This window comes from Sciurus vulgaris (genome assembly GCF_902686455.1).
Source record: "Sciurus vulgaris genome assembly, chromosome: 17".
Classification (NCBI taxonomy): Eukaryota; Metazoa; Chordata; class Mammalia; order Rodentia; family Sciuridae; genus Sciurus; species Sciurus vulgaris.
This window is the reverse complement of record NC_136478.1, coordinates 16,275,763-16,301,902: the sequence shown is the minus strand read 5'-3', so window position 1 is coordinate 16,301,902 and position 26,140 is coordinate 16,275,763. Positions and strand designations below refer to the sequence as shown.

The following is a 26,140-nucleotide window of genomic DNA, read 5'->3' as shown; positions in this document are numbered from 1 at the left end:
GCATGCCAGGCAAGCGCTCTACCACTGAACCACAACCCCAGTCCAGCCCTTTTTATTTGTTAGTTCAAAACAGAGTCTCATTAAGTTGCTGAGGGCCTCACTGAATTACTGAAGCTGACCTCAAACTTGCAATTCTAAGTCTCCTGAGTCGCTGAGATTACAGGTGTGCACCACTGCACCTGGCAAATTTTAAAAGTTATTTATGTATTCTAGATACAAGTGCAACTGTTTTCTCCCTTTCTCTGAATTATCTTTTCACTTTCTTGATGGTATTCTTTGAAGTACAAAAGATTTAAATTTTGAGTAAGTCCAGTTTATCTATTTTTTCTTTTATTGTTTGTGCATTTGGTGTCTTGAAGAAACCATTGCTTAACCTAATGTCATGAAGATTCACTCCTATATATTCTTCTAAGCCAAAACTACATTTATCGATACTTAACAGAACTTGGGCCAAACCTGTTGATAGGCAGGTCTCCAAAATCAAACCTTGTCTCATCCATCTTAACATTTGGACTCTGTTTGCAATATATACTCTTATCTACCACTGGCCTATTGTCTTGGAATCAGTTTAAGGAGTGGAACTCCTTGTGCATTATCCTAGTTTCTTTCTTCCTTATCTGACCAATTTGTTGATGCATTTAAAATTTTGATAGCTGCATTAAATTTGCTGTAGCATACTATGTATTAATAGTTTACAAATATGTTTTTTGAGACCTGCAGGCTATTAACCCCTGTAACTTTGAATTCCAGCTATTATTTAGAACTGAGTCTGACAGAAATTAAACTCATCTTTCTCCAAAACGTACTGCTGTGTGTCTGCTGCTGGTATTACTTAAACATTTAGTCTCATTTCTTCTTTTATGAGTGTCTGTTTTTTTCCCAATTGGTTCTTAAAGATTGCTCAGTATTTACCACTTCTAGTTGGTTGTGTGCGTTAGGCTTCCATCCAAAAGTTTGCTTGAAGAAAGTGTCCTGTAGCTAAAAAAAAAAATTGAAAAACTAAAAAAAAAAAAAAAAAAAAAATTAAAATAACTCTGCCCTGTGTCCAGTCAGTAAACATACCCAGGTGTTTCCTCTTTTCAAAGGTCAATTGCATGGTTTATAAGAAATATTTTCAAAAACTAACAGAAAAATGCACAAAACCTGCAAGCACATTCAGTGAATTTTCACTAAGTCAACACATTTGTAAAACCACTGTTCAAGTTGAGAAAAAGCAATGCTAGTGCCGTAGAAATACTCCTTCCCAACCAGTGGCCCTCTGTGTTCCCCAGAGTAAATGCTATGCTGACTTTTAACTTCAGAATCTTTTTTTTTTTTTTTTTTTGCGGTACTGGGGATCGAATTCAGGGCCTTGTGCTTCCGAGGCAAGCACTCTACCAGCTGAGCTATCTACCCAGCCCCTGACTTTTAACTTCAAATGCCTTTTTTGCATAATGCACTCCTATATTTAATAGATGCCTTTTTATGTATTCCTTTTTATGTGTGTGAATATGTAGTTATTATTTTGAATTGTTACTAATATCCATCATCTTAACACCCAAATAAAAATTAGTACCTTAGCAATAACCTAGATCTAATCAAATGTTTATTACCCATTATTTTCTCCTACTTTCCCCCACACCCACCCCATGATAACTGTCACTCCTAATTCCATGTTCGTTATTTACTTCCTTTACCTAGTTTTATGGCATATGTATATGTTCCTTTTTTTTTTTTTTTTTTTGGTACTGAGGATTGAACCCAGGAGTGCTTAATCACTGAACCTCATCCCCCCACCCTTTTTTTTTTAAATGTATTATTTAGAGACAGGGTCTCACTGAGTTGCTTAGGGCCTCACTAAGTTCCTGAGGCTGGCTTTGAATTCAAGATCCTCAGGCCTCAGCCTCCCAAGCTGCTGGGATTATAGGCATGTGCTACTGCTCCCTGCGTGTGGATATTCTTAAGAATATGTATTTATAATATCCACACATTTCTATTTTTATTGTATTTTACTTAAAAATACATTTTGATTAAAAAATACGTAGCATAAAATCTACATCTTAAACATTTTTACATGTATAGTTCAGTAGGGTGAAGTACATATACATGGTTATGAAATTAATCTCAGAACTTTTGCATCTTGCAAAATTTAGTCTATACTGTTAAGCAGGTCTCCCTTTCCCCACGGTACTTGGCAATCACCATTCTACTTCCTGTTTCTATGATTTTTGACAATTTTAACCACTGAGATTACAGGCGTTTGCAACCATGCCCAGCATTGACAACTTTAGATACCATGTAAGTGGAATCATAGTATTTGTCATTTTGTGATTGGGTTATTTCACTTAGCATAATTTCCTTGAGATTCATCCTTTGTTGTAGCACGTGACAGGATTTCATTTTTTTAAGACTACATAGCATTTGATTGTATATACACCAAATTTATTTTTTAATCCTTTTGTCAATGGGCATTTGAATTACTTCCACCTTTTGGCTGTTGAGAATAATGCTACGATGAACTTGGATGTACACATATCTTTTTGAAACCCTGCATTAAACTCTCTTTGGATATATACCCTGAAGCAGGATTGCTGGATCATATGGTAATTCTAGTTTGTGTGTGTTTGTGTGTGCACGTGTGTGGTACTGGGAATTAACCCGGGACCTTAAGTATGTTAGGTAAGCACTCTGCCACTGAGCCACATCCCTATCCCTTTTTATTTTTTAATTTTTTGAGGCAGATTCTCACTAAGTTGCTCAGGTTGGCCTTGATTTGGAATCCTCCAACCACAGCCTCCTGAATAGCTGGAATTACAGGTCTCAGCCACCACACGTGGCTTGGTAATTCTATTTAAATTTTTGAGGAACCACCTTACCATTTTCTATACTTGTTACACCATTTTACAGTCCTGAGCAAACAGTTCCAGTTTCTCCATATCCTCTTTCTTTGCTTGCTTGCTTGCTTGCTTTTTTTTTTTTTTTTCTGAGAATAGCTTGTTCACTATATTTAGATCTTTAGAGAATGGCTATTTAGATTCTTTTTTGCCTATTTTAAAAAATTGGGCTATTTAATTTTTATTGGGTTTGGGAGTCCTTTATACATTCTTATCAGATACATGATTTGCAGATATTTTCTTCCATTCCACAGGATGTTTTTTACTCAGATGACTGTGTTCTTTGATGCACAAAAGTTTTGAAGTTTTCATGTAGTGCTGTTTGTTTTTTTCTTTTGTTAGCTGTGTTTTTTGTTTTTCAAATTCAAGGTTATTATCCAATTAATGCCCTAAATCTTTCCCCATTTTCCTCTCAGAGTTTTGTAGCTTGGGGTCTAACATTTGGATCTTTAGTCTACTTTGAGTTAATTTTGTGTATAAGTTAGGGATCCACCTTCATTCTTTTACATGTGAACATACAATTCCACATAAACTGTTTTGAAGAGACTGTCCTTTTTCTATTGCATGGTCTTGATATAGTTGTCACAGATCATTGATCATACACTCAAGGAAAGTTGTGTTTTTATTTTTTAAACAAGTATCATGTATAATATTTAGAACTTATTTTCCTGTTTAATTCTGTATTCCTGAGATTAGCCATAGATGTCATTTCAGTGAAAGGAAATGCCAGAATGCACCCAGTGTGAGCAGTTCTATTCTTAAAAACAGAGGGTTAGTGAAAATAAAGCTTTGTGACAAAGCCTCAGAATGTTATGTTTATACATCTACCAATAAGAATCATAGGCAGGACATTTGTTACATTCCTTTTCATTGTGTCCATAGGCATAGTGCCATGGTAAGAGAGGATAGCATTATTTTTCCTTTTAGTTTTTTGTAAGATCCATCCTTTGGGTGGCTGAAATAATATTTTCATGCCAAGAAACACTGGGAACATAACTTCCATTTTCCCTGAAGATTCTGCTCCAAATTAACACCCAGCTATCTATCAGATGCTTGCTCCTAGGTGAGCTTCTTGTCATTTTGCCAAGGATGGATACAGTAGCAGATCATGCCTGGGCAGAAGGTGGTAATAAGTATAAGCAGTACTATCCAGAGGCTAATGCTGAAGTAAACAACTGCTCCTCCTGCCATCTTCTCCTAGAGCTGGTCTACTCAGGGTTGTGGGGATTCTCCTACCTGGGGTACATTTTCAGGTTCACCTCAAGGCCTTCTCGTGCCCCTCAGCCTGGGCATCACCTTGGTTTTGAATTTGCCCTGAACTCTGGTGCAGTCTCAGGCCTAGTACACTGTCTGCAGCTGGATTGCCAGTGGCACACTTCAGTCCTGTTGCCATTTGAAAGTACTCTGAAGATGAGTGCTTTCTAAAATAGAAATCAAAAGTTCCGTGACACCTTTTGCTTTTCTAACCATCAATATTGAGATCACATTTTACAGTAAGAATTACTAAACTGAGTTAGTTTGGGGACCACTCTGACCTCAATCTCTTGCTTCAGTGAAGAAAAGTAGACTATAAAACAGTATGTAATATATGAATTCACTTTTATAAAAATACAGAACCTTTTATGTATCACTACTTAGTATGTAAAATAGTAAGGATTCAATAAAAACTATAATAACGATTGAAAGAATGCACAGGAAAACAATGAGATTTATGTACTAAATTAAGTACTTTTTAAAGTTATATTGCTCTTTATTTATTTGCTTATTAGTGGTGACCACTTTGTAGGAGGAGGTGTGTAGGAAGTCAGAAATTCTATTCCCTGAAATAGCTCAAGCCACTAAGAAGTTTGGTTATTCTTTTCCTATGAAAGGCAACATATTAGGAAACATAAGGGAACAGAATCTTGCACAGTTGAGGACATACAGCAAATTGGGATGTAATTCCAAAATTAATGACTTGGTTTCATTTCAAGATGAAACAGCTGATAGGTTTCAGATGTAATAACAAGTGAATGGTGGATGTCTTACTCTTACTTTAAAAGAGCATGCTTAAATACCAGACAATACAGTAGAGTTTTTTTTGTTTTTGTTTTTTAAGTTGTGAATGGACACAGTACCTTTAATTAATTAATTAATTAGTTAATTTGGGTGCCGGGGATTGGACTCAGTAGCACTCAACCACTGATCCACATCCCCAGTCCTATTTTGTATTTTATGTAGAGACAGTGTCTCACTGAGTTGCTTAATACCCTCGCTGTTGCTGAGGCTGGCTTCAAACTCTCATCCTTTTTTCAGCTCCCAAGCTGCCAGAATCATAAGCATGTGCCATTGTGCCTGGCCTATTTATTTATTTTTATATGGTGCTGAGGATCAACCCAGTGCCTCACACGTGGTAGGCAAGTGCTCTACCACTGAGCTACAACTCCAGCCAGTAGAAATGTGTTTTGACATATATACATATATGGCATATAACTTCCCTATCTTGTTGTTATACATGATATGGAGTTATATTGGTCATGTGTTCATATACAAACATAGGAAAGTAAGGCTGATTCATTCTTCTGTTTTACTATTCCCATCCCCCCTCCCAGACATCTCAATGTCTTTTTTTAAAAATTTTTTTAGATATTGTTAGACCTTTATTTTATTCATTTATTTATATGTGTGCTGAGAATCAACTTAGCAAGCACCCTACCACTGAGCCACAACCCCAGCCCTTCAATTTCTTAAATACTTGTCTATGTTCACATAACTATAGTTACAGAATCTACTTCATCTGTACTATTTACTTTTTATTGGAAACACTTTTTAAATTTACAGAAAATTGAAGACTGCAATAAAGAATTTCGTATACCCTAGAGTCCCCATTTGGTTTTCTGCAGCAGTCTCAATGATATTGGCAAAAGGAAACCAATCTGCCCAGTTCTGTGGTACATGCCTATAATCTCAACTACTCAGAAGACTGAGGCAGGAGGATAGCAAGTTTGATGCCAGCCTGGGCACTCAGTGAGGACCCGGTCTCAAAATAAAAAATAAAAAGGGCCATGGTGTAGCTCAGTGGTAGAGCGCTTGCCTAGTATGGGTGAGATCCTGGGTTCAAACCCCAGTACCTCACCAAAACAACAGCAACAACAAAACCAACCCAGAATCGCTTGTTTTCCAGTTGCTATGCCTCTTCTAACCTTCAGTCTACAACCGTTTCTTCAGTCTTTTCTTGACTTTTGTGACCTCAGTGTTTTTGACAATCAAAGACCACTGTAGATTATTGCTCAGTTTTTTCTTATCTTTCCTAACAATAATACCCATATTATGCCAGTTTGGGCCATAATTTTATAGAAATTATGCTGCTTCTTCCACTGCATCTTATAGGCACACAGTGTCAAATTTGTTCCATTACTCCCATTTAAGGAGAAAAGAGAAAGGAAGGAGGACAGGAAGAAACTTACATGGGTTTGTTTTCAGACATCCTCTGTTCAGTAAATATCTTTTTCTTGTAGCATCCTGTGAGAGAAGAAGTTCTGCTAGAACAAGCTGTGTACAGATGCAAGTGAAAGCTTTGAAGATGTAGGCCATTCCTCTGATGCCAGAAGAAATGCTAAAGCAGGTACTACATTGGTGACGTCCATCGGTCAGAACTAGAAGCATTTGTGCAGAGAAAGTGACAGAACAGCCGTAGACGGTGTGAGAGAAAGAATTATTAAAATAGAAATTCATTTAACCATTCATCAGGCTGACTTTTCTCCAGAATCATCCTGCCTTACAGTGTAACTATTAGTATCTTTGAAAGCGAAGGGAACTGATTTTGGATTATTTTATTGATTTTTTGATTATTGTATTGTAGTCAATGACATCTGTTCCTAAAATAGTGGTGTGGTTGTTTTTTGCAAGTCCCTTGGTAAAAAGGTAACTATGGACTTTTTTTCTTTTAATTGAACCACAGGGGTGCTTAACCACTGAGCAACATCCCCAGCCTTTTTTTATATTTTATTTAGAGGACAAGGTTTCAGTGAGTTGCTTAGAGCCTCTTTAAGCAGCTGAGGCTGACTTTGAACTTGGCAATCCTCCTGCTCAGCTTACTGAGCCACTGGGATTATAAGCATGCACCTCAGCACTCAGCAACTGTGGACTTCTAAACCTTCCAGACATTCTTACTGTTCTAACAGAACACCTTGATATGCCAAAGGTTGGGGTGCTAGTCCCCTTTTTCAGACCTGTAGGTCTCCTAGAGAATTCACTGATCGCAAAAGTAGTCTCATGTTCCAAGTTTAGAAACAAGCAAATAGTACTAGTTCATTTGGATATTTCGTTTTTTTTTTTTTTTTTTTTTTTGGTACCAGGAATTGACCAAGGGGCCTTAACCACTGAACCACATCCCCAGCCTTTTTATTTTTTATTTTAAAACAGGGTCATGTTGAGTTGCTTAGGGCCTCACTAAATTGCTGAGGCTGGCCTTCAACTTGAGATCTTCCTGCCTTAGCCCTTTTGAATATTTCTTAAAACACTGTTTTCCTCTTTTTAACAGAGTGACCTTAAACCGGAAGGTGGTAACAAGGTAAGAAGAAGTCATCAGGTTTGTCTTGTGTGTTTCTAGTGTTTATATTTCTATTTATTCAAGTAGAATTGCTTTTTTTTTTTTTTTAAACAATAACAGTTATCTTAAGGAGAAGTTAAAAAGTGTTTACATTTTTCCCAAGCAAAAATCCTATTTTTCAGGACTTTGGATTCAGTCCTTCTCAGGAAAATGAATAGCTGGGTCTTACACAGTAGGAAACATTTTGTTAATGCTTCTGTATGCTTTCATTTTTTTTTTTTTTAAACTGGAATTCCAAAGTATGCCATGTATGGTTTTGAAAGAAATTAGTTTATGGGTTCAAGTTATAGAAAAGTATTTTACCCTTGCCTTATTTAGAATAAAACAGGTAAAAATATTGCTTCTGTCTGAAAAAGAATTAGTTTTCTCTTTCAAGTTATTTTATTTATCTGTCATACAGAGGCCTTTCTGTTCCTATTTCCCAAATTTTTATTTGTAAAAGTTTTATTTGTAGGCTCAAATAGGCTTAATCCGTTTCCAATTATTCACTGATTTTTACCAAAAACAAGATTAAATACTTGAGTATTTGAAAACCTTAATGTGCTCTGCATTACATACTAGGAAGAAAATATGAAAGCCTTGTCTGCTTTCCACAAGCTGAGTGGTTCCATCTCCCATATTCTCTTACAATTTCCTTTGACTCCTGTCCTTTAGGTAGTTGTTAGTCCACCCTCTGATTTAAAGGACAGCATTGTAGATGCTGCTAGAATGTTATAGGCATCACACAACCTCCCCTTGTCCTCTTTCTAGCTTCTTGTCCCATTCCTCATTGAACCAAATTACTGAATGAGATTGACTCAGTGATTAACTATGCCTAGACATAAAAATTCTTTCATTTGAAGACTTTGCTTACTTGGCAGTTGCCATGTGTTGCCTGGCAATTCAGAGCATTTATATAAATTAACTCTTCTGTATTGCTTATACTGTACTACTCTGTACTATTGAGTTGTTTATGAAAGGAGAATTAAATTTTTTTTCATAATATTGGGGATTAAACTCAGGGTTTCACACATGTTAAGCAAGTGTTCTACCACTGAGCCATATCCTCAGCTCTAAATGATTTTTTGTTTGTTTGTTTGTTTTTTGTTTTTGCAGTGCTGGCAATTGAACCAGGTCCTTGTGCTTGCAAGGCAAGCACTCTACCAACTGAGCTATATCCCCAGCCCTAAATGTTTTTTTGTTTTTTTTTTAAATATACTTACTTGGGGGGGCAATACTGGGGATTGAATCCGGGGGGGGTGCTCTACCACTGAACTATATCCTTAATCCTTTTTATGTTTTAATTTTGAGACAGGGTCTCTCACTAAGTTTCCCCGCTGGTCTTAAACTTGCAGTCCCTCCAGCCTTAGCCTCTGAAGTAGCCAGGATGACAGGCATGCGCCACTAAACTTAACTCTTCAAATACTTTTGATGCACTGGTGTTGTGTTTGTTGTCCCCTCCTCACACATATGCTACCAATCTTGAATCTTCACATGTGGTATTAAGATAAAATTTGAACTAAGAATGGCTTAATTATTATATTGAATGTGTCCAGAAAATGTAGAGGTCAATATTTGATCCAAGGATACTCCCATTTTACAAGAGATACACCTTGTATCTATGAGCCACAACCCATTTCTGCACAACAGTCGTGACAGCACCCTTCATATTAAGATAGTAGAAAAAAAATTTTTTTTGCAATTACTATGTCTAGAAGTCTGTAAGTTGCTTCTTCTTGCTGTTTTTCTTTCTTGGTAATATAGTCCATTAGTACCATTCTTTGGAGCAGAAAACAGTGTTCCTCACATTCTGATCCTTGGTACCACCTAAATTGGATTCCTGTGGAAAGAACATGAAAATGCACATAAAGCATGTGTTTCCTGAGCTTCCGCTACTGCTGGTTCAGGAGCTTTGATAGTGGGGTTTGGGAATTGCATTTTAAGTAACCCAGATGATAAATAAGTAAGTAATCACTAAACGTTTTACTAATGATATGCCCATCATTTCATATGAAAACCTAGGAAATTTTAATTCTCTTTCATGGAAAGCATCATCTGCTTTCTGGAGGTCAAAGAACTAATTGGAGATTTGTCAGCTGAATTATAACTGTTGTAAGAAGTACAGCAAAGAAACCATTTCGGCTAAGTTCTATAATAAAAGAAGCCTCCAAATGTATGTTAGCCCCTTCCTGGATGAAGGAATGATGAAAGATCCTGTTGTCAAGCCTGTTTTCCCCATGTCACTTGTACTCAAGGGACATGTCTCCACTAAGTAGAGTCAGGCTATTGTGTGTTTCCAGCTACAGTGCTGCACTTTAGATCAGGCAAAGAAAGCCTTTTGGAAACTTTTCAAGACCACCTACACAGACTTTCATAGTCTTCCAACCTGATTTCAGTTCCAGGAAGGAATTCTTGATCCTTCAGATTTATTTCTTACAGAGGTTTAAATAGACACTTTGGTGTCTAGGATGTAGGTATCTCTCTTCTTCATTTTTTGATCTCTAGTTAAACATTCACCAAGAAATGGAAATGAAGTTGATATTATTAATTACTTTCTTTTCTCTTGATTCAGGGCTGAACTTCTGTGAAGAAGTGATTTTTTTTTTTTTTTTTTTTTTAAGCCTGTTAAGAGGATCTTTAGCCTTATGGGCTTCTGTTTTTTTACTTCTCTCCCACTTTATAACTTAGTGTCTCCTCTTCCCCTGAGAAAAAAATACCCAAAATGTTGCTGTTGCAGAGGATAAATCAGGAACCATTTCCTTGTTCTTTTAGAAACTACCTTTCATTTTACTTTTAGTACAGCACAGGTAAATAATTGATGGTAACATTATTTTATTGTTAGATTAATAATTCCTGAGTTGAAGGCCCTGAAATATAAAATTTTAAAAGCTTAGAAACTCACAAATCTTTCTTCCTTACTTCAAAGATAACTTACAAGAGTTAAAATCGTCTTCCTTTGAATCTCTTCCTTGTTGGATTAACCCCCATGATGAGAGGTGTCAATGTTCTACTTGTATTTGACTTAACATTTTTTCCAGTCTACTTTTGGTTATGGAAACTCACCTTCAAACAAATTCAGTGCCAGATGAGGTGGTGCGTGCCTGTAATTCCGTTGGCTTGGGAGACTGAGGCAGGAAGATCACAAGTTCAAAGTCAGCCTCAGCAGCTTAGCCAGGCCCTAAGCAACTCAGATAGACCCTGTCTCTAAATAAATATAAACAAGGGCTGGGATGTGGCTCACGGGTTAAGCGCCCCTGGGTTCAGTCCCTGGCACCAAAAAAACAAACAAACAAACAAACTTGGTGTTATTTATGCCAGTATACCTGCCTTGCTGTTCTGTAGCAAGTAACATTTGTGATTCATGATTATCTCTCTTGAGTATGAATTTACTTCTTGATTAGCTGTTATCACTGAGTCTGTTCAGGAGATAAAATACATACAAATCCTAACCTGACCAAAAAAGTGGATACCATTTCATTCATTATTTAACAGGTGTTATCTGGGTGATAATTCAACTGCTTTATTAGTCAGATCTCAGTATAGTCAATAGACTCAATAACTTGATCATTTCCTCATTAAAGTGTTTTTTCAAATAGGTATTATACAAGTGCATGTTTAAAAAAAAAATTCAGATAGTTCAAAGGACTATACAATAAGGGGCTAGGAACATGGCTCAGTGGTAGAATACTTGCCCGCTGCAGGAGACCCTGAGTTTGATCCCCAGCACTGCATAATAAACAACAAAGAAACAAATAGGAGTATACATAAAGTAGGCTCCCTCCTCTCCCTAGCCCTCAGTCTCTCATTTCTCCTTCCCTGGAATTGCAAGCCATCATTTTCTTGTTTTTCCTTCTACAGTGCCTCCATGACTACTAGGATAGAGGTATGAATAGATAGGTTGATAGTAGACAGACCATCCCTTTCTTTAAAAACCACAACCAAAACCATAACACATGCTGTTCTTCACATTGCAATCTCTTTTTTGGTACTGGGGATTGAACCAAGGGTGCTTTACCACTGAGCTCCATCCTCAGCCATTTTTTGCACTTTATTAGAGACAGGGTCTCACTAAGTTGCTTAGGGCCTCACTAAATTGCTGAGATTAGCTTGAACTTGCAGTCCTCCTACCTCAGCCTCCCTAGCCACTGGAGCCACCATGCCTGGCTCGCGTCTCTGTTTAAATTTTTGTTAGTCATTATTCCTTATCAATTCATAAATATCCTTCTTACTCTTTTAAATAGATACTTACATTTCATAGAGAAAGTTTGATGTGATGACATTTGTTGTAACAGGATTTTTTTTTTTTTTTTTTTTGTGGTGCCAGGGATTGAACCCAGGGCTTGTGCTGTGAGGCTGGCACTCTGTCAACTGAGCTATATCCCTAGCCCCTGATCTGTTTTTAAAAACAGATTATGTCCATCAAAGCTTACCATGTTCTTTAAACTTCACTTTTTGTTTTGTTTTGTTTGTTTTTTTGGCATCAGGGATTAAATTCGGGGGCACTTGACCACTGAGCCACATCCCCAACCCTATTTTGTATTTTATTTAGAGACAGTTTCACCAAGTTGCTTAGCACTTCCCTGTTACTGGAAACGGCTTTGAACTCACTGTCCTCCTGCCTCAGCTTTCCAAGCCACTGGGATTACAGGAGGTGCCACAATTTAAGAAGTTTAACCCTTTAAAAATAAATTCCAAAAAAAATAAATAAATATAAAATAAATTCCAGCTGGTTCCAGTGGTGCACGCCTGTAATCCCAATGGCTTGGAGGCGGAGAGCAGAAGAATCTACAACTTTAAAGCTAGTCTCAGCAACTTATCAAGGCCCTAAACAACTTAGCAAGACTCTGTCTCAAAATAAAAATAAAAGGAGCTGGGAATGTGGCTCAGTCGGTAGGCACCCCGGGTTCAATTCCCAGTAATAAAAAATTAATTAATTAATAATTAATTATAGGTAGTAAGTAGCAATCTAGAAGTTACATTTACAGTCTAGGCAGATACATTTCCTTCCTCCTCATACTGATTTTTATTGTACATACAGTTTTCTTTCATACATACAATGTAGCAATACATACATAGCATTGATTACCTCCTCTTCATGGGACAAATACTAAAAAGATTGCATCATTTATAATTATGTAATGTAGTTAGTTGGTTATTGTATTAGTCCATTTTCTGTTATAATAACAAGATACCCGAGATTGGATACTTTATAAAGAGAAGAGATTTATTTATCTCATAATTCTGGAGGTTCATGGCAGTATCAGCCTAATTTTGGTGAAGTCCTCATGGCAGAAGTGTGGAGGGGAGGGCCAGAGAGAACAGAGAGAGAAAGAGGGTGTAAAAGAAAGAGATGAAGAAAGTGAGATCATATGGCAAGGCAGAAACCAGAGGGGCAGATCAGAACCATCACGGCAACTCCATTGATCTCTTCCAAGAGTATGCATACCACCACTGACCTAAGGATCTCACATGAGGACTTCTACCTCCTAAAGATTCTACCACCTCTTAACATTGTCACGCTGAGAACACAGGCTTCCAATACATGAGCTCTTGAGGGATACACTCAAACCATTATCCAAATTATAGCAGTTACATTAGACTAGAAGTTTACTTTTAAGAATTCTTAAATATTCTTTACTACCTGGTTTTTTAAAGTTTGAAATGGGCATGCAGATGCCCTTGGATGGTTAATGCTTGCTATTTACCAAAGAATTTGTCTGATTGTTTTATCATTCCCTGTTTTTTTTTTTTTTGTTGTTTGTTTGTTTGTTTTCGTTTTGTTTTCTCTTGGGTCCTAGAGATTGAAACCCAGGGGTGCTTGACCATTGAACTACATCCCCAGCCCTTTTTCCTTAAAATTGATACAGTCTTGCTCAGTTGATGAGACTGACCTCAAACTTAAGATCCTCCTGCCTCAGCTTTTGGAGTCGCTGGGATTACAGGCATGACACCATCAGGCCCAGTTCATTGTTCCTTGTTTTGTCTGACATTTGTGTTTTATACGTAATCTTTTAGAATATTTTAAACCCACTGTTACAAAAGAAAATGCCCTTTCTAGAATTATGCAAAGTTTAACATCTTCTTGGAAGCTTTATTTAGAAATGATATGTAGTTTTGCAAAATACAGGATTAAAAGAGCAAGGTAATGTCCTTTTCAAAGTAGCTGTCCAGTGATATAAATTTTTTTTTCATTTCTTAGGTCTCAATAGAGGTCATTCTGTGAGTGTTATAATTTTTTTTTCTCTACGAACGTGCTTATCTTAGCACAGGAGGTTCTTAAGAGAGTTGTATAGACATTCGTTTTATGGAATTTTTTTTGTTTTTTAATTTTACCTTACTTACAGGGAAATATTTTTTACATAACCAGACTGACTCAGGATATATATTTTGCAAGGCAGTAATTGTTAAACTGTATCCCATCCAGAAAGAAATGGTTTGTAGTGACTTGTATACTTTGTGAGAAGGCTGTCCTCAGGAGCTATACCACATGATCATAGTTAGAACTATCAAATGTTGAAATCATGTATTTTCAATTTTCAAATGTTTTTGGTGTGAGATACAACTAATACTAAAATTCACATAGTGTTGGTTCATGGTACAAGGTCCATGAAATTATGGAGGTAAAATCCTTTCTCATAGTGTTTGAAGCCAAAATTCCCAGTTTTTTTTTTCATAATTACTGCCTACAATTACTAAAGTGATCTAAATCAAAAACTAGATGAGACCACCCAAATGTCTATGAAATTTTCTGAAGGTGTTCTGTGGCTTAACATTGCTTCCTTCAATTTTAAGTACTTGGAATCCTCTTGAAATAGCAAACATCCAATTTAGGGATTAAAACATAAATTCCATATACACTTTTTACATCTTTTATTTAAGCTTTTGAAAGCCTAAATATAAACTATTTCAGTCTGACGGTATATGCTTATAATGCCCTTTCTTTGTATTTTAACACACCATAATCATAATTGGTTCATTCTTTCCTGAGTTTATGTCTTGATGAGAAGATACACCACATTCCTTAAGAGTGTGTATGCAGGGGCTGGGGAGATAGCTCAGCTGGTAGAGTGTTGCCTCGCAAGCACAAGGCCCTGAGGTTCGATCCCCAGTACTGCCAAAAAAAAAAAAAAAAAGTGTGTATGCAGAATTTATAGTAAAATCTACTTCTGCTAATGCCAAGGGATTACTAGATGTGACATTTCTTTGTCATTTTCTTAACTATATCAGATTGGATCAGTACTTAAGGTGTAAGATCTCTTGGAAGAGTATCTGGGAAAACAATCCTGTATAGAGCTGGTGGAAGAGGGAGAACTCAACACATGATAATGCTCCTTCAGTCCTCCTGGACATAAGAGAATGTATTTCTTTTCTCTGTTCTTGTAGCCAGATACAGTGGCACATGCCTGTAATCTCAGTTACTTGGGAGACTGAGGCAGGAGGATAGGAAGCTCCAGAGCACCCCTAAACAACTTAGTAAGACCCTATCTCAAATGAAAAACCAAAGGGCCGGGAATTTTGCTCAGTGGTAGAATGCTACCATGCACAAGACCTGGGTTCAATCCCCATTACTTGCAGAAAGAGGCTGTTCATGTAGGTTTTGCTACAATACCTTTGGCTCAGAAAATTGTGACAAAAGAATTAAATATGATTCTTAGGGTTGAAGTTCTTCTATCTGAGCCTTTTATTTTACGAATGAGGAGACTGATTTAGTATTGATGTGAAGGATATTTAGATATAATTTCAGTTATGAGCAGCTTTTATGCAATGTTTACTCAGGTATTATAAAATATTTCCTTTTTACCTACAAGCTCATCTTTGGTATTTATTTGTATATTAATATATTTACTTAATTATTTTAAGTGGTAATTAAAGCTAATGAACCTTGAACTTTAGGAACAGTTTTATTTAAACAGTTGATTTCTATAGTTTTGAGCTAAATTCAGTTATTTCTTGGCTGTTGGTAGACATAAAGCAATTTTGTTGTTTGTGAATGCACTCCAAACTCTTTGGAAAATAATTACTTGGTAGAGCTATGCTAGAACAATTTTGGGTTTGATCTGCTCTCTTGTAATAACGTCATAGTATTGCATTTCTTTCCTTACAGTTGATAAAAAGTGGGGCCACTGTAGTTTGGAATTTATTTGGCCTTCAGTTGTCCTAACGGGAATAGGTGCTTCTTTCTCTTCTCTTTTCTCCAGGGTGTTTGGGCCCTGTTTATTGGGCTCATGTTTGACCTTTTTTCACCTTCAAAGATGAATTGATGTTAAAACCAGGAGCACTTTGGGGTATTTAGTTCAAAAAACACCATATATGTTTTTGGTTATTTTAGTGTGTTATGGTCTTAGTTCTCTTTTTTTTCTTCATACTGATTATGTTACTTAAAGTTCATCCTAGTTAGCACACATCTAGGGCTTTTGGTTGTAAAAGAGGCTAAAAAGTGTTGACACGTAGAGAATTCATATATATGAACTTACATGACATTTAATGTAATTAAGATTATATATCATAATACATATAATACTGGGATGCTCTTATAAGCCTTTCAAATTATCCCATTTTAAGAATAATAACTACATTTTTTATTGTATGAATCTTTTCCTATTTTTTATTGGTGCATTATAATTATACATAATGCTGGAATTTGTGTAACATGTTTGTATTAGCCCAGTCCATATTATGCTAGCAGAAATGTCCCATAAAACAAAAATCATCAAGTTCTCAAAGAAGTTTGGTATGGTATATTAGTATGGTTATCTAAAGCCTTTTTACTGGAAGTTTTACTTGCCTATAGGCTAATTTCTTTCAGGTTTGGGGCATGTGTTCATTTGCATGATACTGTTTTGGATACAAGAAATTAATACTCATTTCATGGACTGCTCTGAAGTATATCTGAAGTATGTGTGATTCTTGGAAATTCATGGAGATTATTGAAAATCATGATTAAGCAGAGTTAATACACTGTATCATGCCCTGCATACTTCTACATATTTGCCAAAGATGTTATTTGAGCAATAGCAATCTATGCTAATGGGTTTTTGTCCTCTGGCAGTAAGTTAGCAGGGCTTTATATTATACAGCCAATAATGGAATCATTAACTTCACTGATATTTAATTGAAGTAAAAATTATTTTAATAACAATTTTATTAAGATGATTCACATACCATATAATTCATCTATTTAAAATGTACAAGTCAATGGTTCTTAGTATATTTCACAGAAGTTGCTGCAACCATAATCACAATTTTAGAAACAAATTCATCACTCCAGAAAAGAACACCGATGCTCATGAGCAGTCATTTTCCAGCCTGCCCCCTTAGTCCTCCTTTTCCACCCCTAGCTGTAAGCAACCACTAATCTATTTTCTGCTTTTATCAATTATTCTGTTCTGAAATTTTATGTAAACAGACTTAAGTATGTGGTCTTATATGTGTGACTTCTTAGCTTGTTTTGAAGATTCATCCATGTCATATATATCAGTTTAATTGCTTAAATTTGTTTAAAAGTTATTTTGGTTATTTTTTCTTTTCTTTAACTGCTGTCTCTTCCTTTTCATTGTGAAATAAACCCTAAGGTCTCTAGTCATAATTATTATGATTTTAAAGAGTAAACCAGGCTGGGGAGATAGCTCAGTTGGTAGAGTGCTTGCCTTGTAAGCATAAGGCCCTGGGCTCGATCCCCAGCACCAAAAAAAAAAAAGAGTAAACCAGGGCTGGGGAGATACTGAGTTCCATCCCCAGTACTGCAAAAAAAAAAAAAAAAAAAAAAAAAAAAAAGATTAAGCCAGTTCATTTTTGTCAACCATAAGCAATCATTTACATGATCCTAGAGCATTTCACAGTTTATATGTTACCAGAGAAGAGTTTGGTGAACGTTTTTCCATGTTTTCAGAAAATATGATCTTAACTACTGCCAGTGGCAAGCCCAGCTGAACCAGGTCTATCATTATAACTAAAACAGTCTTTTTTTTTTTTTTTTTCTGTGCTGGGGATTGAACCCAGGGTCTGGAATAGCTAGGCAGCACTCTACCAACTAAGCTATATCCCCAGCCCAGCATTTCTTTTTTACATCTAAAAATGTTTCATTATTGATGCTTCAGTAGAGAGTATCAGTATGTTATCAGAAATAAAATTCCTGGTCCTTCCATTGCTTATAGATTCACAATATGCATGAAAGATAAAGTTCTGTTATTAGCAACAGTTTATATGAATATGCAAGAAGGCTTAATATGTGTTGTATTAATCCTCTTTCTTTTTGTTATTTTTGAATATGTGTCTTCTTAAGGATCCTTCAAAAAATGATACATGCAAAAGGTTGGTATCCCCTTAAAAAGACTTCCTTATGTTCTACTTATGTCTGACAAGAGATTCTTTCATGAATATTCATGAATAACATACTTAAGAGTGCAGTGTGGCCAGGCATGGTGGTGCTCACCTGAGGATCTCAACAACTTAGGGAGAACCTGTCTCAAAAAATAAAATAAAAGACTACGCTCAGTGGTAAAGCACCTCTGGGTTCAGTCCCCAGTGCCAGAAAAAAAAACAACACAAAGACTAGCCTGGGTAAACATAAACCACAAAATAAAAGAGTACAATATGACAGCTAATTCATTTTTGGTCAAAAATCATTACAAATTTAGTAGTTTTTTGACAGCAGTAAAATTAATTTTATACTTTCAACATTTTATTATTTTTTTTAGATATTGATAGACCTTTATTCATTTATTTATATGTGGTGCTTGAGAATCGAACCCAGCGTCTCTCACATGTTAGGCAAGTACTCTACCACTAAACCACAACCCCAGCCCCCTCAACCATTTCCCATAATCTAAAAGGTTCATGCCTTGAGTAATTTTTAAATCTTATAGTGACATCAAGGTGGAGTCATACTTTCTAAGAGGCCAGTATGCATGGGCAAGTCAGGTCCTGAGTGCATGCAGTTAATCCTAGCTTGTGACTTTCACTTTACACTTTAGTTTTAGGCCACCCTCACAGTCACTCTGAAAGGTAGGTACTATTATTACATTTTACACAGGAAAAGATTATTAGAGTCATATTTAGGAATTTGGGTTTTCTCAGAGGTTTGCTTACAATGTATCCTTTGCAGTAATATTAGTAATAGGTAATATTAGCTCTGAAAAGTGTAAATTACCACTGCATAAATGTCTCTACTTTAGATGACTGTGGAATCCTTGATTTATAAAAAATCATAGAGATGATGTAAAACTATCTGCTCTGTCTTTTGGAGATCTCAAAGTATTTTAGACAGAGAAAAAAATGTCTTTTTTTCCTCCACAAAATACCAAGTCTTATTTGAAGTAGAAAGCAGTATATAAAAATACAGATTATTGGTAAAGACTCACTCAGCCAAGTGTTGCATAAGGATTTTGAAAATAGCTGGGCATGATGACACATGCCTGTAATCCCAATTATTTGAGAAGTTGAGGCTGTAGAATCCAAGTTTGAAGCCATCCTGGGCAACTTAGACTCTGATTCAAAATTATAAAAAGGGGGTGGATAGGACTAGGGATGTGACTCAGTGTAGAACATGCTTGGGTTCATCTCCAGGACCACAGACATTTGAAAATATAGGGATATAAATTTGTAGTACACTTATGCTACACATAAGACTGATTAAGAATTAGCAGAATACATAAAGAATTCTTGCAATGAAATTTTTAAAAATATATAGAATATGAGAAAAAAAACTTATGCATGTTATAGAAGAAGAAACACAAATATAAGCACATGGAAAAAATTTAATCTCATTCATCACCAAGGAGATACAAATTGAAATCATAGGTATATCTGGGTGTGGTGGTACCTGCCTGTAATCCCAGTGACCCCAGAGGCTGAGGCAGGAGAATCATGTTTAAGGCCAGCCTCAGCAACTTAGCAAGACCCTGTCTTAAAATAAAAGATAGATATAGCTCAGTGTTAAAGTGCCCCCAAGTTCAATCCTTAGTACCAAAAAAAAAAAAATCATAGGTAGCTGGGCACGGTGGCACCCGCCTGTAATCCTAGCAGCTCAGGAGGCTGAGGCAAGAGGATTGCAAGATCAAAATCAGCCTCAGAAACTTGGTGAGACCTTAAGCAACTCAGTGAGACCCTGTCTCTAAATAAAATACAAAAAGGGCTAGACATGTGGCTAAGTGGTTAAGTGCCCCTGGGTTCAATCCCCCTTACCAAAAAAATCAAATCATAGATATATTTCACACCTACTAGCTTGTCAAAAATTTTAAATTCTGAAAATAAGGATGCTTGGTTAGGAAGTGAATCACTGTCTTCTAAGCACTCTTATGGAACTGTAAATATGTACAATCACTTTGGAAAGCAATTTGACATTATCTAGTATATATGAATAACTTTTAACCCAGCAATTCCATTTCTAAGTATATGTTCAATTGAAATGTGCATACAAGCTGGATATGGTGGCATTTACTGGTAGTTGCAGCTACTTGGGAGGCTAAGGCAGAAGGGTCACTTGATAAATTCTATTAAAACTAGCCTGGGCAACATAGCAAGACCATGTCTCAAGAAAAAAAAAAAAAAAGAGAGAGAAGAAAAGAAACATGTGACAAGTATATCAGGAAATACAAACAAAAATGATCATAACACTGCTATTCAGGATATTTAAGCACTGGAAACAGTCCACATATTCATGCATTAATAAAATAAATGAATAAATACTGATATAGCCATATAGTGAAATACTACAAAGCAATAAAAATAAATATCATAACTACGTGCAGTAATTACATGCAATAACTTGGCTGAATCTCCAGGAAGAAAATTCTTATGGCATGAAGTTGTTGTTGAGCCTAAATCTTCTTTAGTGCAGTATAAATGCATTTCCTCTGCTTCTCTTCTTTTAGTAAAGGGAAGATTATATTAGAATTGGTAGTCAACCATTTTGTCTTTTGTACTGAAGAATTTTTCTTCAGTGTTTACTCAAGGATCCTACCGTCTTATGGTTGCTCTTCAAGAAGTCTGAATCCAGGCTGGGGTTGTGGCTCAGTGGTAGAATGCTGCCTATCATGTGTGAGGCACTGGGTTTGATCCTCAGCACCATATATAAATAAATAAATAAATAAAATAAAGGTCCCTCAACAACAAAAAATATGGAAAAAAAAAAGAAGTCTGAATTCATTTCTCTTATGGGGACATTAAAAACCACATTGCTGTTAACACATGCCATCTTGATTGTTTTTTAAAAAAAGAAGGCTTCCTGGTCAACATTCTAAACTTGTTCAAAGAATAGCTTTTTGCTATACTTAACAAAAAGTATACAAAGTGCTAGGCATGTTTAGGCAAAGAGAATCGTTTTTTTGTCATGAACCTCACTAGTTTTATTGACTTGGAAACCTTTTAATACCAAGTCTGGATATGTTATAAGTAGAGGGGGCAGCCAGGTCATTTGGATCTTGGAAGAATTACACCTTAAAATTAGAAGTGCTGATAAACTCTGTTAAAAGAATTGAAGAGAATGATTACTGTTTCAAAACTCCTAAGTCTTCTGCAGTACTTCTTAAGCCAAAGGCCATTTGTTTACTTCTCTGTAGAACTGTCAACTATGTTCTCTTCTTGTGTGTCCTTATTAGTGTCCACCCTTAACTAGAGGTTAGGAGGATGGATTTGGCATCAGACTGCCTGATTCCCATACCAGTTTTGTGATTTGGGGTTCAAGGATTGTATCTGTTATTTACAAAACGCAAATAATAATAGTTTTATAGGATTAGTATAAGAGTTTTTTTTTTTTTTTTGAGGGTACTGGAATTTGAACCCAGGGGTGCTCTACCACTGAGCTACATCCCAGCTAGTTTTGTTGTTGTTGTTGTTTTTATTTTTTAGTTGTAGGTGGAAACAGTATCTTTATTTTATTTTATGTGGTGCTGAGGATCAAACCCAGGACCTCATGTGTGCTAGGTGAGCTCTCCACCCCTGAGCCACAACCCCAGCCCCAGGTGTTTTTATTTTTTATAAAAAAATTACAGGGTCTGACTAAGTTGACCAGGCTGAACTCAAACTTGTAATCCTCCTGCCTCAGCTTCCTAAATTACTGAGATTATAGGTATGTGCCACCACACTTGGCCATGAGGATTAAATTTTTTAAATACATATGAAGCAGAATACTGCTTATAGTTGGATTAGATAGTATCACTTCTAGATTTATAATGGAATGAACATGTAAATATCTATACATTAATGAAATGGCACTTATTTTTTCCTGTTTATGAATATTAAACTTGTTCAAAGAATAGCTTTTTGCTATACTTAACAAAAAGTAATTAATTTAGGCTGGCAGTATATAACTCAGTGGTAGAGCACTTGCCTAGCATGCACAGGACCCTCAGTTCAATCCCCAACATCACAAAATATATATATACATATGTGTGTGTGTGTGTGTATGTATATATATATGAAAAAGAAAAATTTAAAACTATCCATAGTCCCACAACCCAGAAATAACCACTATGTCTTTATAGAAATATCTATAGAAATATGTGTGTTTTGATATCAAATTCTAGTTCTGTTCTGTTTTGTTTAGATGTTGATGGATCTTTATTTTCATTTATTTATATGCTGAGAAGTGCCTCACACATGCTAGGCAAGTGCCCAAACACTGAGTCACAACCCCAGGCCCCTCCAGTTCTGTTTTTAACCTCTAAAAAAAAAACTGCTTTTTTATATTGTCATTTCAAATATTTTGGGAGTTTTTCTAGCTACTATGTGATAAAAGCAGTTAAAATTCTCAAAATAAATCAAAGACCCTTGCCTACATAAATATTAAAATTTGAAAACTGAAAGATAGTGAATGGTTGGTATAAAATATTCACAACTTCCTTGCTTTTTTCCCCCCTACTTCTAGTTGCTGGGCATATTGGATTTTCCCCATCCTAGGCGCTATCCTCGTAGGTTTCCTGTATCGTTACTACATGGCGGAAAGCAAATCCTCCTGAGGAAACCTTGTTGAAGTCTGGGGAACACATCCACTTGGGAGTGAAAATTGGAGACTTGCTTTGAGGGCTACATTGGTGCCCTCTCCTCGAATCCTGCCAGTTGTATTCTTCCCCGTTGGGGCCAAGACAGTTGATCAGACATCCACCTCCAATCTGGGACCAGTGTCCTTCATCTCTGAGAGCCTTACTCCCGTAGTACCTGCTCACTGTCCTGTGTCTTTACCAGTGTTTCTTCTCTCCACTGGTTTGCACAGTATCCTTACATTTCAAAGTGTGTTAACGATTGTAATTCATATGTTACAGCGACATTACTCTTTGGGAAAAAATGCCTGCTTTTCAATAATTTGAATTCACATTAGACATTCTTAACAGGGCAGTACTCTAATTTTGAAGGTTTTCTTTTTCCATTTTTCTTTCAAGTAAATATTTTTTAAAATTCTGATTAAATTGTATTATCACAAGGAGTTTATTCATGTAGTCAAGGTGCACATCTATTAAAATACAACTGCCAAATGATCTTGTTCCTTTTTATGTTTGTTAAAAGCAGAAAAAACTATGTGGTTATCTCCCTTCCAAGCTAATGTAAGCTGATAGCTCTTCCCACTCCCTAGGTCCAGCCCCTTTTCTTCCCAAGGGATGATGGACAAAACTGTGCCTCCCTTTGATTTCTTGTGGGTGAGAAGAGCCAAAGGAAGGGAGAGATGAATTGAGGTGGTGGAACCCTGGCAAGTTCAGAGTAATCTTTTGAAAACACTACTTTAGGACAGGAGTTTAGAAAAGGCACCAGAGCTTCTCTTTGATTTGGCACTAGTTACTAACTGTCTTTCTCTCTCTCTCTCTTTTTTTTTTTTTTTTTCCTACCTTTATTTTATTGGTAAAATATGAGTGTATAATTATTATGTCTGTAGAGCTTATCAGGGATTCTTGCTGCTGTTTTGTTTATTGATTAGCAATTTTTGGTTTCCTGTTTTACAGAAGAAACTTTAGTTTGATCTTCTGTTCATCCCAGTAAAATAACTTCCATATAAAATGTCATTTGAAAGTGGGAGATCATGACAAAAGGCAGTTTTCCGTTTCAATCTGTATTTTACCTCCAAGGCTCCAACTTATGGTTTTGTGCTTTTCCATCGAGATTAAAAAATTGGCGGTTTTTCTCTCCTCCTTGGATGTGTGTTTCATTGAAAAGTAGGTTGTCATTTAGAATTATGTTACTGTTTCTTATTGGCCCAGGGATTCCTCTGGCATTTTTTACTCCTCTCTCCCCCTACTGCCCTAACCCCAAGGAAGCACCTGAATGGAACTTATACTGGCTCTTTTCTGCTAGTAGTATGGTGATTTTTCTCTTCATCTTTTGAAGATTATTAGTCTGCTTCTGGGCCATCGTTCTTTCCAGCAAGGAGCAGCTGGGTTCAAGAAGGACTATAGATACTGCTCAATATCTTCTCCTTTCCTTCCAGTTTGCCTGGAACTTGAGACAGGAAACTGACCAGCAAACCGAGTCTGTTCATGCAAACTAGTCAAGAAAAAGTTCAACCCAGGTCTTGTATCCTGGGACTTGGCAGTTGAATGAATTCAGAATTCATCAAAATAATATTAACCTTTTTTTTGCATACTTGGATATGATCTTTTGGAGTTCTTTCTGGCTGTCTTTTTATATATCTGATATGGGTATAATCAAACTTTTATCTTTAGAAAATATTTGTATTATACGATGCTACTTCAAGAAATTGAATTAAAATATTTGGTTGTTATGTAACAAGTGGTATGACTTGATGCACCTCCATTTAAAGACAAGGAAGGGTTGTCTTGAATAAGGATTGGTATGTAATTTCTATAATAATTAAGTTGCATGATTACTTGGATTGGGGTAGAGGTAAAGAACAAAGGAGTATTGAGGAGCTGGAAGTGGAATGTTCAAAGCTAAAACTAAGCCAGAAGATAACTTGGATCAATTGTAAAAGTGTGTTGGCAGTATCTAAAATTGAGTGAAAAACACCTGGCTTCAAGAAATGCTGAAGAACTATAGTCTTAAGTAAAATTGGTGTTTCTGATATTTCTAGGGGAAACACCAAATGGTGTGTTTCATATTGATATATTTTTTTTCTTGTTTATATGTGGACTTACTTTTTACTAAGAGGCAGAGGGAAAATATTTTCAGACTTTGTCTCTACTGTCCTTGAAATCCATCTAGGACCCAGGGCTTCTTTTGAAGTACTGCTAATGTTATGTCACTTTTATATTATAGAAAATAGTTTAAAGCCCATTTGCTGTATAATTCTGTCTATATAAGCAGACAGGTGAAAGATAGCTTTTGAGTGAGTTTGCAAAGGTTTTTCTAAAACAATAAATTTTACAGCACAGTAGCCAAATCTGTCCAAAAGCACTTTGGTTTAAGAAGTAGATCTGTATTTTCTATACAGTCTTGGCATTAGTAGGTCATGAAATCCCCCTCTGAGAGCAAATCAAGCTAGTTCCTGTTGTCCTCCCCACCCTCGGACCCGGGGTGTTAATCTGTTGGTGTTTATTCCTGAGGAGGGCCACCTGCTGCAGCACACTGTACTGTGCACACAATGGCTGGTGCAGGCAAGGAGGAGATGATACAGGTTTTGTGCTACAGGATGTTAGGGCCCATTCCCCAGAATTTTCCAGCCCCTGACTCTTGGGAATTGGTTTTCATTTCCAGATGACTCCTGCATTTGTAAAGGTAAGAAAGTGATGGGGGACAAAGTGGATATTGTGTTTAAATCTCCTCAAGTGACAGCTTAAGCATAAGCAAAAATCCATTGGAATCTATCATTTGGGCCTGTGGTGTGGTTTTAGCAGTTTTCATAAATCTTAGGTTGTAAAATAAGAACACTGTTGGGTTTATCTCATTTAGTTCTGATGGGGAATAATGGAAAAATGCTTTACAGGCCAGTTGGATTGTTCCTTATGACATATCATACTTAAAATCTCAAGAGAAATCTATCTGGTTAAATTTTACTTTAAGAACTGAATTGCAGAGTATTAATATTCTTTACCTTCCATCCCAGGAGAAATGGATTCAGACATGTCTTGTCTCAACAAGAAATCGATTTTTTAAACCATCCCATTCGTTGACAGCTATCACAAAAGTATTGGTTTAGTCTCATTTGGCTGTTGTGCTCTGAAAAAGTCAGTTCTGGAATTTGTGGGGTGCTTGAGGAGGGAGATTCACCAAAGTAGAGGGAGATTTGTCAAATCACCTACCCTGTCCCCAACATCTTATTCACAAGTTTGAATAGCCGCTCCTTGCCCACGCTTGTTTCCTATATTTGCTGTTTGGGCAAAACATTATTTTGGTTATTTAACTTTCTTTTTACTTCACTCTGGACTGTAAATGAGTAACATTAACATTCCTTTTGTGTATTCAGTAATGGAATTTGTTTACCTATTTTATTTCAGCATATTTTGAACAAAGATCTCTGTCTTTCTGCTGGAATGTGCACACAGTGAATGTTTGTTAGAATTATACACAATAAAGATACTGTTTTCCTTTTCTTGCCCTGTCTACAGTTATTTTTAAATTTTTGTTCTTTTCCTTTTTTGTTTTGTTTTGTTTACTTTCTTTTTTCTTTTCTTTTTTAATAGAAGTATTGGCTCTGTAGTCCTCAGGTGCTCTGGATGAAAGTAATTTGAAAGCAGGAAATTCACTTGTGCCTGTGTTAATACTGTGTTTAGTGTAACTTGGTGAGAGTTCTATGGTTCTTCAGTATTCTTGC

At 36.2% G+C, this 26,140-nt stretch overlaps 1 protein-coding gene across 1 annotated transcript in view; it reads left to right on the top strand.

The window, feature by feature from the left end:
* CYB5B (cytochrome b5 type B) overlaps positions 1-25,918 on the top strand; it is a 39,131-nt gene extending 13,213 nt beyond the window's left edge. The window contains 6 exon segments of the mRNA XM_079116934.1: positions 6,371-6,406; positions 6,408-6,473; positions 6,476-6,502; positions 7,396-7,425; positions 17,726-17,754; positions 22,310-25,918. Coding sequence (XP_078973060.1) covers positions 6,371-6,406; positions 6,408-6,473; positions 6,476-6,502; positions 7,396-7,425; positions 17,726-17,754; positions 22,310-22,400 — 279 coding nt within the window. The 3' untranslated portion in view covers positions 22,401-25,918.
* The last annotated feature ends 222 nt before the right edge of the window (positions 25,919-26,140 follow it).